Source organism: Amphiprion ocellaris, chromosome 13 (genome assembly GCF_022539595.1).
Source record: "Amphiprion ocellaris isolate individual 3 ecotype Okinawa chromosome 13, ASM2253959v1, whole genome shotgun sequence".
NCBI lineage: Eukaryota > Metazoa > Chordata > Actinopteri > Pomacentridae > Amphiprion > Amphiprion ocellaris.
Genome location: NC_072778.1, coordinates 4,963,430 through 4,980,583, shown reverse-complemented (window position 1 = coordinate 4,980,583; position 17,154 = coordinate 4,963,430). Strand labels below are relative to the sequence as shown.

Here is a 17,154-nt window from a genome sequence, read left to right as displayed (position 1 = left end):
CAATTGAATGTCCATATAATAATAAATATGTAAATAATAATAGTCATAGTAATTTTAAAAATCTGGTTGCTTTTGATGTTGAAAAAAAGGGTGGTGTAATTCAAACAAAAAAAGTAAAGAAATCTTGAATTGGAATGCAAAACAAATTATGAAAAAGAAAATTTAAGAAGTAGTGCTATTTAATGTTTTGCCAGCTTCATAATTCGATCTTGATTGGCACAACATGCAAACAAAGGTGAATTATGACACTTATTGCTTTCCATAACAGAGTAAAATATACTACTACCACTAATACTAATCAACTAATAATGATAATAACCACAAGATAACTAATAAATATTCTGCCTTATTTTTATACGTCATTCAGCAGCATGTTTGATCTGCCGCTTTTATTCTGAAGAACCGTCTTTCTGCTGCTTTTATTGTGTAGAGCGGATTGCGGTCGGCGGGTGAGTGCCGGCAGGTGAAGCGGAGTTCACGGCAGAACACGGAGAGACAGAAACACCTGAGCGGGACACAAACCGAGACGAGAGGTCGGAGACAGAAAGGTAAGCGTTTTATCACATTTCTCGTCATTTATGTATTTTTTTATCCAGACGGAGGCAGCACACAGACCGAATTATTCCCAAAACCCGACGACGGTTTCACCTTTTTATCGCTCTCCTCGACGGTTAGCTAATTCTGCTGCTTATCTTAATCTTCTATTTCACTAATGTTAGCGTCTACTTAAAGCGTGAGTGGAAAAAACCCTGGAAAACGTTTTGTTTTTGTTTTTTTTAAAATGCTAGTATACATTGATTGGTTGCCGCCCCTTTCTGCTCTCACTCAAAATGAAATCAAAACACATGGTGTTCTGATGGAGGGTTAGATAACCCAATATGATCCTTTCTATCTCAGCTGAAGCGGGTAATATAACCATAAACCCAGGCTCTGTATACGGGCAGACCTTTTATTTACAGTAGGCTACCATAAAAAATAACGTTCCTATAACATGTTCACCTGTTGCACGTGAGAATTATGTGAAATATGTGCACATAAATCATAAAAAAAAACATTTTACACATCTTCCTTGTGTGATTGCTTTTGGGGTTCATACTTGAAATGACAGAAATATCCTCACAGTTACTCCCACAGTACTCTATTTTATTATAAATACCTACACTTTGCACCTTATTATTATTACTAGTATTATAATTTTTTGCACATTTCTATAAATACCAGCATTTTATTATTGCTGTACATGAATTGCATGCTCTTTTGTACATTGTTCCTTTATCTGTGTGTGACCTATATGATATTGTGAATTTAATGCAGTCAAGGCAGTTAACGTGTTAACAACAATCTGTTGAGTACTTCTTAACGCTATGTGTTGTTTTTAATACGATTATATATTTTTAATATCGGAAAAGTAACTATTATTTACACCTAAATCGATGTAGAGGAGTAAAAAGTACAATATTTCCCTGTGAAATGTAGCGCAGCAGGATTGTGAAGTTGCATAAAAAGGTAACTAAAATAACTAAAAAGTGAGTACCATTTTTTTTTTTAATTTTCACAGTTTCATTTAACTTTTCAAATCTTTATCTTTTCCAGAAATATGACTTTTTGTCTCTTAGCTCTTCACCAAACAGACTGATGTGTGTTGAGAGATTGATAGCAGGACAATTTTTACAATTTCTGATTTCTTAATTAAAATTCAAAGCAAAATCATCATGACGTAAAATTTAAACACCCTTAATCTTTCTATCTATCTATCAAATGTTAACATTATGCAAAAAATAATACTTTGTCTGTCGTGAAAATAGAATTTTTTACATTTGTTTTCCACCAAAACTTATCTGTTCACAAAGCTTTAGAGCTACAGTACAGACCTGCTGAATATCACTTAAATGTCAAATTGTTCAAAATGAAATCACCTTTTAATAATTACATAATATCTGAGTGTTTTTCTCTTGTGAACAGGTACCATAGTATAAGACTAAAAGGTGTTTGACCCTAAATTGGATAGAATAGAATATAGAGAATAGAAATTTATTGCCATTTGCTTGGACACATTACAGTACAGGTACATTGGATTGAAATCTTTCTATACAGGAAATAAACACTATAGGTACACATGATAAAAAAGCGCTTTGTATAAGAAAAATGTTAAAAATAGATATCTTAAGAAGTAAATTGCACATAGTTTGTGGTATACAGATGTTATATTGCCCTTGTTGGTTTGAAAACAGAAGTGAAATGACTGTAATAATGCATGTGGATACATGTGTGATTTACATTTAGTCTTATTTTCATGCTCGTGCTGTTAAAACGACCCGAATACTCTTAGTTTTGAACCTATGGACCATGTTTGGTTCCACATAGCTCACTATGAGACATCACAAACATCAGTGGATCAGCGGAAACACATCATTCAGGAATCATAGAAGGAGCCAAAGCACCGTTAATTGGTCGTCCTCCTAAAATGACACCAGGCTTGAGACACGGTTTATCAGTGGAAATCAGCGTTGCTGTTCAGGCTCAGACAGCGTGAGAGACATTGCGTAACATCTCCCTCTATGAATGACATCCAAGAAACAAACCCTTAGCACAGAACTGAAAGATTAAACTTTGCTAAAGAAGTCTGATGATCATTTGGAGCAAATTCTTTGGTCAGATTGAGACCAAGATAAATTTGTTGCTCTGCTGATCATGTGTAAAATGAGACTATTATTGAAGTCTGACTCATACTTCCTGCATCTATACAGAAAAATGCTGCTGCGACTTCTTTCCAATGCACTGTTTTGTAACACTGTTTCATTCAAATCAAAAGAGAAAGCGACCTGGCAGCAGCAAAATGAAAGGATATTGGGTGGAAGAAACAGCTTAAGACACCACTTCCTGCATCAAAATGAAAGAAGTGACTCTTGCACTCCTCGACTAAATCGCTGTGAGGGCGATTTAATTACTCTTCCACTTTTATAAAGACACTAGCACGCCTGCTGTTCTTGCAATCACTATCAAATTCTGACAGCGCAACATCATGAAGATCAGAAAAAACGACAAACTTTCTCAATGCCAACTGCTGTTAAAACAGAACAGAAGAACAAACCAAACCTTCTGTAGTGCTGAAAGCAGGCAGCAGCATCTGTTTTCTTATTCATATTCTTAGTCATGGGAATAATGCTTAATCTAAATCAAGTGCTTTATTATTGTTGTGTCGTTCAGATTATGAAAAAGTAAAATAAAGTGTGTTTAGAGAGAGATATGAGAGCTGTTTCTTTTGTCTAAATGTGTTTATTTCACTTCTCCAGTGATTAGAAAGCCAAGGTTGTCAGGATGTTCCCTCCTTCTGCTGCCGTTTCTGACACCCAGAGAGGAACTGCAATGAGAGAAGGAATCTGATGCATCAAGGTAATAATATGATTAGCGATCATTTTATTATTGTTATGATTCTGGGCTTCGTCATGGTGATTGTAATTTGGCTCAACAATTTGGGGGAGTTTTCTGAGACATATTGCAATTACAGCTAGATATGTTAAGTCAAGCTTCAGTTCAATTTTCACACTGTAATAGATAATAAACATGCGATGGAGTACGACAGCATGATATACCATCAAAAGTGACACAAGGAGGATGGCATGTGTTTGTACAACCACGAGTGTGATGATTTAAATCCTCAGTCAGGCACACTGTATGATATATATCCCGAAATTGCAGCCTTTGTGCTTTGCTAATTGTATTGTGTTGTGCTAACTTCCATTTTGAAGTTGGTTAATTGGTTCAGGACAATAATTTGGAGTTTAAACATGCATCCAGTCTGTTTCTCTCTTATCTTTTTGCAATTTGTTAACAGTTTGGAGTCAATGAAACATGACTTCCACACCAAACTGAGACGTATTTAATTCCTTTTTTTTGTCTTGTATGATAATTCTGTTAGGACAGGTTGCTAATACAGTCAAGCCCGAAATTATTCATACCCCAGGCAAATTTTGACTTAAAGTTGCTTTTCTTCAACCAGCAAGACTGGAAATGATACAGGCTTCTCCTAAAAGATAATAAGATGGCTATTTACATTTAAACAAAAAGTGGCATGTCCAAAATGATTCATACCCATTGCAAACTGTCACAGTCTATGGGAAAATCCAAGGTTTTATTCTATTCCAAACAGTCCAAGTTCTTCTAAAGCTGTACATACTTACCTTCTTTAATAATTAGCATTTAATAGTACATGTTTGCTCTTGACAGTCCAGCCTAATGAGGAGTATAGCAGCATAGTTTTAGATGAATTCGGTATAGCAACTTACTTATTGCATAGCAGGTAAGCTAAAGATATACAAAAATCAATACAGGAATTAAGGGCCTGTGGGTGTTTCTGATCCAAATAAGGTATTAAAAAAAACATAGAGGTGTTATCTTAGCTGCCTGACTGTAGACAATGTAAAGTAAATTAAAACCTGCGCTAATTCTCTACAACTTACCTAGTCAAGCACAACACTCTGGCAACACCCCTGCTTACTGTGTTATTCTATATTTAGCCTTTTTCTCAAGTCATCACTCCACCCAGCTCTGACTCTTTATACACCTGTGTGTCAAGTGAAGTTACTGTACAGCTGATCATCAAGTCATATATTTGGATTTCGCTCCTGTCCCCATTTTTCACTGCAGTACACAGTCCTGTACCTCTATGGAAACAGCACAACAATGGCTAGAAGAGAGCTCAGAAATGTCTTATGTGCAGTGTAAGAGCCATACATTTTATTAATTTGTATTAGTTGTTATGAAAAAAACATCAACAAAATCTGCACAATCAACATGTACAATACTTTTCCAAGTGCCCACAGGTGTTACAACTAATGGGAAACATGCTACAGATATTTTAGTTCCTACATTTTTAATTTGTTTCTATGCTATCTTCCTGTAGTTCAGTCAGATCATCCCTGAATTTTTTTAATGTTACTGCTGGCTGTAGCAGATTTAGTAATGACTTTCCTGTCGTGCCGAAAATGTTTTGTGTTTTACAGAGTCTTGTTAATGCAATGAATGCATTTTCCATTCTGGATTTGAAAAACAGTGTAATTGTGATGAGTTTTTTTTTTTTTTTAAATTACATGCCTTTTAAACCCACACGCTGATTTTACATTTTATAGGGCCTGTAATCAGATAGATAGGCTATATGTAAAGCTGGCTGCAAACAATGGAAAATTAATAAAAACCTACTCTAATTAACTCCCTATGACTTAACAGACAAAACAAAATGTACTGACACCCCTGATTAAAGCGTCAAACAAAGTCTCCCTGCTGTTAATTTAAACATCTCTAAATTAAGAATCACATGCTTTTTTGCAGAAAGTTTCTGAATATCAGCGACAAATCTGTAAGAGGTGGTTAGTGGAGAGGATTAAAAACATGAGAAAGCTGCTCACCAAGACTGTAACACTTACTCTCCAGCACACATAATAATCTCACAATAATTAGATTGCTGCCTTTACATATTTATATTCCAGATTACTACAACTCCAAAATTCAGCAGTATGCGAGTCCATGATGTAAAGCAAACTCTGAAAACTCAACAAGTCTAAAAAGACAACATAAGCTTTCCCCCTAAACGTGATTGAACCCTTAATCTGTTGTCACTCCGCTATGATGCTTCACTCAGTGCATCTAATGCTGCTGCAGCGTGAATTGAAAGGAAGCATGTTTACTGCTGAGACAACAGACAAGATGCAATCATCGTGGCTTTCGTTTTCAGCTTTGTTGTTTTTTCTCAGCTGTTTGTCAGGCAGAATGCAGCAGGAAAACCTCAGTGTGGGTTTTTAGGAGACCTTAAGAAGCAGGTCAGCAAATGACAACTTCATACTGATGCAAGGTTGGAGTGTTTGTTAAGAGGAGCATGTTACAATTCATTCCATTTTTGTGAACTTAATTATTTTGTATCACAATTTTTTGAAGGTTCCCGAGATAGCTAGTATCACATGTCTGATATAGAGAGATAATGTATCATGGTTTCCTTTTTGCACAAAGCTAAGTCTTCATGTAAAAACTCACATGCACAGTGGCCAGAAACTAGTCCAACCCTACAATTACACTAAACATGGAGTCATGACTCAGTAACATGGCTATATGTGGAACACAGTTTCTGAGTCATGACTCCACCCTGCTCTGACTCTTCCTCCACTGTTCTGTAGCTAATGTATCGCTAATCATAAACTCAGATATCCATGTCTCACTTAAAATTCAATAAGACAAACAGGCCAACATTAAATGGTTGTTCATCCAGACAGAGGGAGATGTGATGTTTAGGCTGTCTGAATTTGCCTGTGTCTGTTTTATCTAGCTCTTTGTTTTGGGAATAATAGCATTCATCGTTATTATAGGAAAACGTTATTTGTATAGCACCTTTTATGAGCTTCACATGAAAAAAGACAGAATAAATATAAATATAGTGTTAAAATGCCATGCTTAATGTAATATAAGATTGCAGACAAAATCCACTTCATAATAGTAATAAAATAAGGTAAAAGTAAACCTAAAATTAGAGCACATTGAATGTATAATATAAGTAATGTGAAGACAGACTTCCCTGATATCTATAGATAGTATAAATGCGTAGTTAAGCCTGGATTTAGAAATGTAGCTCGGTCCTGGCCAATTAAGGGGTTTGTGTATAAGGAGAAAGACCCTAAAATCAATTCTAAATGTTACAGAACACCAGTGCAGATCAGCCAAAATTGTACTAATGCGCTGTCTCCTCTTAGTTCTGCTTATTAGCCAAGCTGCAGAATTTGGAATGAGCTGAAGTCTCTCTGTGTTTTTTTTTTTATCAGAAGGCCCCTAAAAAGCGCTTTGCAGTAATTGAGTCGGCTTTCAATATGGGCATGAATCAGTTTCTCAGCTTCTCTTCCATTTATAAATGGTCATACTTTACAAATATTTTGCAAGGTGGAGAAATAGTTTCATGAGCTTGTCAATGTGGGATTTGAAATCATGATATTCTCCCTAACACAGTGTCTACATAGAATGTGTAGCAATAGCAGTACGTAGGCGCAGCAGCAGTTTCTGTGCTCTGAGAGTATTGAGTGTAGTCATTCTACATTTTAGCAGAACCCAATACATAATTACTGTAGTTTTGAGAAAAAAGCAGAAGAATATATACATTTAAAGTGTGAAAATCATGCATGTATAGCACAAGATGAACTCTAGCTGTGTATATAGGGTTGTAGAGTCCTAGAGTGGTTAAAAATAGGAATGTAGACATGCCAAGTGCTTTCTCAAAAACTTACTTGTCCAAGAAGTGTTTGGCACTGCTTTTTTAAAAGCAAGGTCTGTACGTGTCTGGTTAAAAGTGCACACGTCGTTTCAGACTTAATCCTTGAAATCCCTGTTTTTGCATTCAGACTGCAGCCCTGCAACGCTGATAACATCTTAGTCTAAACAAAAGGTGAAGGATACATGGGTTTTGGTTCTACTTGTCTACCTTTATTTTGCAGGATATCTCAAAAACAGACTCAGTGGGCCAAAATGTGGTAGAAATTTAAGACCACCAGCCAAGGAACAACTGATAAGTTTTTGGTACAGTCAGGCATTTATATTTTGTATAGTTATTGTATAGTTTGCCACTAGATTGCCGTTACCCAGAATCAATAAAACCTTGCCCAAATGGGATATTCGAGGCAGATGTTGGTATTGATAGTTGAGTGTTCAAGCAATTTATCAGCAATAAACTGGTACATTGTACAGAAATAACAATATCAATAACAAGATGCATACTGATCGTTATTTTACATTTTTACAACATGCTTGACTGCAGTCTCTGGTGGACATTGAAATGATCACACTGTTTCTAAATTACATCGTTTCTGTATTACAATTTTGTTTTACTTTATTGGCCATCATATGAACTTCTTAGTATGAGGTAGTTCTGCAATAAGATGATATCAGCTGTATTTCCGTCTGGTCTTATTGCCAATGTCTGACTTTATTGCCAAAAATCATAACAGCTTTTGAAATTTCCTCCCTTTGCAGAGGAATTATGAGTGTCTCCAAGGAACTGAGCATTTCACTTCTTCAAAATGCATGTTTTGGTTCTGAGAAAGCAGCAGCACACCTTAAGGTTGCCGTCAGATGCCACAAGTCAGCTGATAAAAGAGTCCGGCCCGGCAGCATTCCTTCCCTACATACCGATCTGATGAACCAGATTAGCTGCTGCCTTCATGCCTCCCTCATTCCAGTCTCATCAGGACTGGCTGCTGTGAATACGTTCATTGTCTCAGGCCAAGGTCAGGCAGACATCTTTTTATAATTATTCTCAGGGCTCAGGAGAACATATGGCTATGTGAGTGTGTATGTTTTGGTCATTGCTGCTTGTGTTAAAGAAACCAGATCATCAAGCTAGAATGCACTCCTGTTTACTTGGAGCCCAGTTTTTTTAAATTGAACAGTTGATCTCCGCTTCTCCTGCAGTTACATCACCTTTGTTGTCCATTAAGACCCATATTTCAAAGTATTGTTTTGCTATTGTTTATCAGACACTGTTTTGAGGAAATCTGTCATTGCCCCCTCAGTTAGCAACTAGCCTTTAGCACAGCCTTAGCCCCTGTGAAAGCCAAACACGTTCTGATGGCCGTGCTGCTCATTTAGTTTTTGCATGTTGTGTCTCTGCTAGAGAGACATGTCTGTCAGTTAGGGGAGATTGTTAAAGTTAATCTTGCATTAGGAAGATATTCCAGGTACTCTAGGTAGCATTGCCACAGGCTAAGAGGCACAGCAAACTTCTTAATTATAGCTTTAGGCTAGCACCGCCGGGTATTGTCACAAGGAAACGAGATGCTAATTTGAGATTATGGTGTTTATTAAACCTCTTAGTTGACTGGCTTTTACATGGGACATGTAACAGCCAATCAGATAGACTTGAGAGAGAGAGAGAGTTAGCCACATCAGAGCCAAAGTAGCACATTTAATTTATTATATTATTTTTATTTAATCAGTTAATAAACATCACAATACCGATATTTGGAAAAATGCTGCACAGTAAACAGAATCAGAACCAGAAATGTTTTATTTATTATGCAGTTCCTCCCATTCAAAGTCAGAACTATAAACAGTACAAACTATTTTGATAAACATTAGCACAAAATATGAACTAAAAATAAAAACATAAGTAGAACCAGTAATAATCTGTCAATCCCCAATTCTTGCATCCGGCCGTAGCACCATCACACATGAAGCCAAAATATAATGTGTAATATTTATACCAGCATAACTAATAAAATTCCCAGGATACTCAGCTGCACTTTGCACTAATTAGTAAATGTGAGACTGCTAGCATGCTAAACTTAGATTGTTAATGTTAGATATAAACATGTTAGCATGTTGAATTTAGTTTAGCACAAAGCAACAAACTTTTCTCTGCTTTTACCATCACCAATGAAATTCCTTTGTGTTCCGATGTATTGGCACTGATGTCTCACAATAAAACCAAGTTTGTTTGTGTGGTTTAAGACTTTTAGAAGTAATTTTTGCTGATCTCCGCTTTTTACATTGAACGAAGTTGAATGCAAATGTTTTTAGTCCTCTTCTTTTATTTGAATTCCTTTGCTGTAACCAATGCAGGCTCAGTCGGCATATGCTTTCTATAATAGTTTCTTTAATTAGTTTGCAATAAAACAGAGGCACAACCAGCGTAAATCTTTTACTTCTGGCTGAGAAACTCTTAAGGAGCGAGCTGTAAATCTGTCTTTGTTACCCTCCACCAGAAAATCCAGACAATCCCTTTGCAATTGGAAGAGGATGGGATGTCCCGCGGAGCTTTTGTTTCCTGTGATAGGAAACTTCAATCACTTCAGCGCTCTGTTTTCATTGGTCCACACAGTGTCTCATGAAGACTCTCGAAGTGTCGTCTGATTGGTCCCCCAAATCCACTGAAGACCCGTCGGCCAATCGGCTGCCATCTGGGTGAGTGCTGCTTCCCCTTCCCACCAGCTGCTGCAGTCAATCAGCTTATTCAGCTGCACGAGTGTGTGTGTGTAAGTGTGTGTGTGTGTGTGTGTGTGTGTGTGTGTGTGTGTGTGTGTGTGTGTGTGTGTGTGTGTGTGTGTGTGTGTGTGTGTGTGTGTGTGTGTGTGTGGTCACTCTTTCCTCCCCCCTCCCCTCTCTTTCCTCTACAAAACAGCCATCCCACCCTCTTTCCACTCCCATCCCCCTTTTCCCTCACACACTTTATACGCTGTCTTTCTCTCGCACACGCTTGTGAATATACACTCACACACTCCTGCCACATGAGGCCCAGCCACAGCCTGCTGTGTGTGAGTCACTGGAGAAAGTTACACCGGTTTGTGTGTGTGTGTGTTTTCCATGCAGCAGCAGCAGCGTCTCCACTGCAGCACATTTTGCTTCAGTTGGGATACAGTGCAAGGAGACCGAGAGAGAGGATCGAGCTTTGCTGCAGCTGAATCAGGGATTCTAGTCAAGGTAATGACAGCCTCATCTCCTGTAAATGTTTCTAATGATACTCTTTCACTCAAACACACGTTATTGTCAGGACAATGATGAGTTTGCTGTAGTTTTTGGTCGGCGTTGAACTTTTAAACACTTGTTTTGGGATGGTGAGTCTTTGCTCCAGTTTGTGACTTGTCTGTTTTGATATGTGTTTGTGAGTTAATTGAAGAGCATATTGGTAGCATTGCTTTGAGGGCAAATTTTGTCACAGTAATGTATCAGTTCTTCATATTAATGCTAAATTGTCTGACTCATGTTTTAGAAACAGCAGGACCTCACATTCAATTTAAATAGACATTGAAATACAAACAGCACAACTGAAAATGGACTCACTACATTCGCATGCAGCAGAACAGTTTTATTATGTATATTCATGCAGTAATGTGCAGCTGAAGGTGAGAATTTGGTGAAGGAAAAGTGCAGCATATCATCAGATAGTTAACTAATGAAATGTGTCCCGAGAACAGTGCATAGAGTGAAGTGTAGGAAAATATATGTATCACAAAGACCTTTGAATAGGTACTCAAACCCAGGTGTCAAACTACTGGAAAAAAAACACCTACAGACTATGACATACACAAGAAACTCCAAATCTTTTGATGTTAAATGTCATTGGTAAGTCTTCACGCTGACATTTTGATTTAATCACAGAGTCAAAAATAAAATTGTCATTAGAGCCTGTCCTTAAAAGCCACAGAGGGCTGTTCTTCTGAACCATGTCATAGCTAATTGTCACAGCGGTGGCAGCATTAGTTGCTCTGTAAGCAGCTTGCCATCCTCCTGGTGGGTCAACACGTGGTGTTCCAACTCAGAGGATCCATGACAATACAATCTCCCCTAGCTGTGTGTTTGTGTGCAGTAAGCAATATAAACAAAGCTTTCTCATCTGCAACTCTGCTGCTTCCTGCTGATTTATGCAGTTATAAAAGCTATATTAACAGAACTGGTAATCCACATAAAGCTTGATTATATGTTTCCTTCTGCCGCTTCAAACACGCCCTGGTTGCTGTGGTGTTGTTTGCACTTTGCAAAACTGAGCATCAAATGGAGTGAAGGAATGCATCATTATCAGCATTGCAGTTCTAAGATTTTTTCTGTAGGAGACTTCTCTGTCAGGAAATGATAAGAAAAACTCTGAATTTCAGATAGAGGCTAGAAAATGTAAATTGTATTTATATGACTGACTGAATAACTCTCTTCAGACTGTCCACATTAGATGCTGTAAACCAAGAGTGTCAAACTCATTTTAGTTCAAGAGCCACATTCAGACCAATTTAATCTATAGTGGGTCGGACCAGTAAAATCACAGCATAATAACCTATAAACAGCCACAACTCCTAATTTTTCCCTTTCTTTTAGTGCAAACTGTGCTTTCTGAAAATGTTCACATTTAAGAAACTATCTTTTTACAAGACATTTTGAACAACCTGAAATTTCTTAATAAAAATAAGTTCATTTTCAGCAATATTAAGCCTCAGTTTATCATTTACAAATTACAACTTAGAGATCACAGTGTGTCTACAAAGGCACAAAACATTTAGTCACAGACATCCGGAACTGAATGATATAGAATTTTACTTTATGATCGAAACAACTTGTCACGGTCTAAAAATTATTTTTAAGTTTATGGATTTACAAATGTACACTTTGCAGTTGATGGCTTCTGCAAAATTTTTACACTTTGCAAACTTGTCCCGCAGGCCAGATTGGACCCTCTGGCGGGCCGGTTTTGGCCTGACACCCCTGATGTAAACTGACCTTTCTATGGAGAGGTTGTTTATGTGATACTTAATTCCCGAAAGCATGCCAACTGATTATTACCTCAAAATGTGTTATGGTTTTGCAAACTGTGTTTTTTTCAGTTATGCAGAGCAGACATACAGTCTGGTTACTTGCGCGTTTTGACAGCTATGCCGTTTCGACACAGCTGTGCAAATACAGGAAAGATGCAGAGAGGATTCACACGGCTTCATCTGCAGCTATTTAGGTCCAGTTTGTGCCTCTCACTTGTTTTCAGCACATTCAAATGATAACACTGAGCCAGTGTTTTTCTCAAACATGAATGCCTTCTACTTCAGTTTTAGGGTATTTTCAGAAACGGTGTAAATAAAAAACAGTGTTGTTGCTTTTTATACACTTTGTTAAGTTGCTACTATTTCCTAATCTGAAAATGGTAGACAGATATTTACACAGTTTCTGTCTCGTGATGAACAGCACAAGAAAAATGTTATACATACTAATACAGACAAATGTGACTTGTAATAGAAAATTTCCGTTCTACAAAGATATCATGAAGAAGCACACACACAGATTAACAACAATAAGTCAATACATCAAGGTCCATTTAAGTATTTTGACATATTCAGGTTTTTTTTTTTGCCATTGTTGTCTGTGATGCTGCTAAATCAAGCTGAAACAAGTTCATACGAGTTCTTCCATCCATCAATATCCACATAGGGATGAGAACATGTGACACGATGCACCTGTTGCCCTTCACACTGATTACTCAATCAATATAAAATTTAAGCCTCCTGTTACAATTGCTGTGCTCTGCAGCCAGAAAACTTCTGTCCAAATGGGGTCCCAGGAGGCTGTTTTTCCCTCTAATCTTGAACAAAAATCTTTTAAATGGCAGTTTTAATCGGTGGGAGAAATAGCAATAAAGATATTGTTACATATGATGTAATTATTTGTAGATACAAAATGAATGTAAACACGAAGAACAGTGTCTAACAGCATTTGTCTTTGACAGTGATCTTCAACATGGAGGTGCCCAGGAGGCCTCAGCCCTCCTTCATGCTGGCTCTTCCTAAACCAGCCTCATCTATGTCTGCCATGGGAGCTGTAGAGAAGGTTACCAAGAAAGGTCCAATGAAAGAAAAGCTGGAGAGGACAGATGATCAAGTTGGACAAGGAAAGAGAAACTCGGAGGAGGAGACGTTTGAGTCAGGTGTGTCTGTGTTTGTGGAGGCATCTGCCGACTCCTCAGAACTTGTAGATACAAGTACTGCTCGAACAAATTCAAGACTTCCCTCACAGGATAGTTTTTCAGAGGAGAGCTCAATATCAGAGGAGAGGTTGGCAGAGGAGGCCAAAGAGGCTAAAAAGAAGTCTGAAGAGGAGGCAGCAGCAGCTAAAGAGAGGGCAGCACAGAGACAGCTGCTGGCTATAGAAGAGCTGGTCCAGTCTGAGAGGAATTACCTTCGAATGCTGCAACTCAGCACTGTGACTATCAGGAGCAACTTGCAGAAACTACAGGTATGAATCAACAACACGATAAATAAGTGGATAGAGCATGATACTAAGGATGGCTGTGCAAAAACAATAATTCGAAATAGGATTTAATGTGTGGATTATTTGTCCTTTGATTTTGCATGACTTGATCATCACGTCTTTTGAATTTGTCAGCCGACCAAATACCCAAACTTTTGGTTTTTTAGTGATATTAAGCCAGGAATTACAGCTAATTTATGTGATTTTTTTTAAAGAGAACTAATAAAATTCAGTTCATATACACCAAAATTTATTGAGTTGAGAAACTGAACCTAAATAGTTTATATTAAATAAAGTAAATAAATTGAGCAGGCATGATTAATGTATGCACACTTCACAAAACAGAATTAATAAATTTCATCTCACATCTCTTTATTTAGCCTAATTGTTGTCACTCCAGTATTTCTCATAGACTGTCCTTACTTAAATAAAATAAATAAATCAATACATAAATAAATTAAAGTTAAAAAAAGAATAAAAAACATAAATAAATATATATATGATTTTTGTGCAATTTTACTTTTAGGGTATTAAGCTAAATATGTTACATTTGACTGAACATTATGTAAACAATAATAAAATAACAATATTTTGACAGATTTTTAAATATGTGTCCCTGTAGTGAAAATAGTATTTTTTGCGAAACGTGTTTTTTTTTCTCCCATAGCTTTAGGTATCACCCAGGAAAGACAGTTTCCTGTGCCTTCCTTTAATGGCAGACGTCATAAGAAACCGTTACAGAAAGTCAAGATCAACGTACAGTTTTACATACAAATTTAAAATGAGCGGTTGTGAACCATGTTTTTTTATGGCAGAACAACTGTGTTGATTGTGCTCTTAAACAATAAGTTATCACTACATGTTGTAATGGCATTGCAGCATCCAGATATACTGTTCTGCTGCGGCCCCTTGTTGGCTTTCAGCTTTTCATTATGTCTTGAGGTATTGCTTATTACTGCTAAATAATCATTTATTATCTCTGGTAATGAAATGAAGCCTCATAAAACATAATGGAATCAGGCTTTATGAGCTGGAAGGACTGAGCTGTAGATGAGCATGAAAATGACAACACACCCAGAGAACAGGAGAAGAGGGAGAGGAGACTCAAATGGAAATGAAAAGGAGTGAAAGGCACTAAATTATGAGCCGATGACCTGTTAAGGGAAGGTAATTAACTGGTGAATGGAGGGGCAGTTGATGAGATGGTTATTAAAAAATAAATTTATGACTTTTATGCGCCATTTGTCTAATGTAGAATTGAGACATGGAGGTGCTTTAAAAAATATCATCATATGATGGCTGCATGAAGGACAGAAAGAGAAAATACTGAGTAAAGTGGCAGAGTGCAGGAGCACTGACCAGAGGGAAAACTGGAATAAATGTGGATGAATAGTGGCATTGTGAGACAGAAAAGTTACTGGATTGTTTTTCTCTGGCAATGTGCAGATTGTTCAGTCTTGCACCAGTTAGTGTGCCCACTCTTCACTCATTACAATAGAATGAAACAGGACAAAATAGGTCTTTATCAGCCACATTAGCATTTTCCCTCTAAGAATGAGCTCATACGTATGTTGCTCAAGTGACAATTTTTACTCTTTGTGTTATGATAATGCCCAGATTTCTGAATTATGTGTTGACTGTGTTGATATTGCCATTTAACATGTAATATTTTTGTTCTGTTTTTAGGAAAATGTAGCTAAGTTGCCTATTTTAAAGATATATGGCTTCATAGAGTCTGGTTTATATGCAGGCAAGATGGATAAATATTAAAAAATGTTCTCTCTGGTGTTTAGTTGCAAAAGACTCACTGAACAGTACATTTTACACAAGTGTTTTTTTCTATCCACATATCCACCAAAGCCTCCTCTAGCCAACCTGGACAGCATGTTTCTGTACATAGAGGAGGTGATCGACGTGTCGGGCCGTCTGCTCAGCCTGCTGGACCAGAAGCAGGTTAAGCCCGGAGACCCTCATTTCCTTGAGACACTCTGTAAGGACTTCATACTGTCTTTAATTTCTCCATGAAGCTGTAATGTCCGCCAAAACTCAAATCTTATTACCTGTGGTCATTTCATAACGTGAGCCTGTTTAGAGTTCCAGCAGGACATGGTAAGGTGCTTTCAGAGAGCTTTTCTGTTTTAGATGAGTTGCTCCTGTTGTACTTTTCTGTTCTCATCTTGTCATCTGAAAAGTGGTTTTTGCATTCATGTGAGAAGCCATTTCTGCAAGCTCTCTGGAGGTGTTAATAGAGTTTATTGTTCAGACTTTATACACATTTTATTGCATTTGCATAGGTATGAAGCCATTGTTAAAAGGCCTCAATATTCTTTTCGTATCTGTGTTATTCCTTATTGTTGCAATATTGACAACAATGTCAAAGGTTAAGAGATTGTACCACATTCCTTCTAAGATTCTTTATGTGCTATTTTTCATTTGAAAATACAACCCAACTTGCACAAACTGTAAAACAGACTGAAAATATCTGATTTTATTCCATGTTCTCTTAGTCAGGGCATGTCTAGACTGGTTTCTTCCCATGACGACATTTTATAGTTTCTCAGCATTAAGGCTTAAGATTAAATTTGTCTGTCTACAACAAGAGAGTGCTTTTTATTACACCCATGCTATGGTACTTGCTTCCCTGAAAGCATGAATTGTGTTTCACATGCACCGCCTTTCTTATTTGTTGTGATTATTCCAACAGATGGCCAACACATGAATTTGATACGAGTAAATCTGCAATTTAATTTAGTTGTTTTGCCTGTATTTTAAAGTTTTTGTTACTTACCTTTCTGGTTTTACTTACATATGTGGAGATTAAATTTCTGATATTTGTGTTCTTCATGAATCCTGCATGTAGTGAAGTAAATGTATGTTTTTCCTTCCTGGCAGGCAATTCATTCCTCAGCCTGTCTTCAGACATAGAAGCTGCCTATAAGGAATACTTGGCCAACTACAATCAAGTGACGGTGATAGAAAACGGCTACAAACAGAAAGAGGCGCTCTGGAATGAGATAGTAAAAGTCATCAAGGCCTCAGCGTAGGTTTAAGTCATTCTGACACACACTGGTACAGAAAGTACTGGATAAGCTGTAGAACTGGTGATAGTGCTCACAATCTGTGTTTGTCCCTCCAGGCCTGAAGTCAATGCCACCTCTCTGAGTTTCTTCCTGGTCATGCCGGTGCAGCGGATCGCCCGCTACCCACTTCTACTGCAGACCATCCAGAAACACACCGACCCGACTCACCCGGCCTATCCGCTCCTGGAGCAGACAGCCCACACCTCCATCGCCTTAAACTGTCGCATCAATGAGTACAAACGCTTCAGAGAAGTTGGTAAGAAAGTTTTCTGCCAAGACTAAAGAAATAAACTGATAATGCTGGCAAAAAAGAGCTGGTAGTACA

The 17,154-nt window shown here is 37.5% G+C and overlaps 1 protein-coding gene across 8 annotated transcripts in view; it reads left to right on the top strand.

Annotated features, from left to right (window-relative positions):
• The first annotated feature begins 416 nt into the window (after nucleotides 1-416).
• arhgef37 (Rho guanine nucleotide exchange factor (GEF) 37) overlaps nucleotides 417-17,154 on the top strand; it is a 36,432-nt gene continuing 19,694 nt past the window's right edge. The window contains exons 1-8 of one of the 8 annotated variants that reach the window (XM_035949684.2): nucleotides 417-548; nucleotides 3,294-3,393; nucleotides 9,851-9,933; nucleotides 10,345-10,449; nucleotides 13,229-13,734; nucleotides 15,610-15,739; nucleotides 16,642-16,789; nucleotides 16,886-17,085. In XM_035949684.2, coding sequence (XP_035805577.1) covers nucleotides 13,240-13,734; nucleotides 15,610-15,739; nucleotides 16,642-16,789; nucleotides 16,886-17,085 — 973 coding nt within the window. In that variant the 5' untranslated portion in view covers nucleotides 417-548; nucleotides 3,294-3,393; nucleotides 9,851-9,933; nucleotides 10,345-10,449; nucleotides 13,229-13,239. Of the gene's footprint in view, nucleotides 549-3,293; nucleotides 3,394-9,734; nucleotides 9,934-10,143; nucleotides 10,450-13,227; nucleotides 13,735-15,609; nucleotides 15,740-16,641; nucleotides 16,790-16,885; nucleotides 17,086-17,154 lie in introns of those variants that run through there. The other 7 variants (XM_035949683.2, XM_023273663.3, XM_055016794.1 and 4 more) reach the window with 7 other exon arrangements.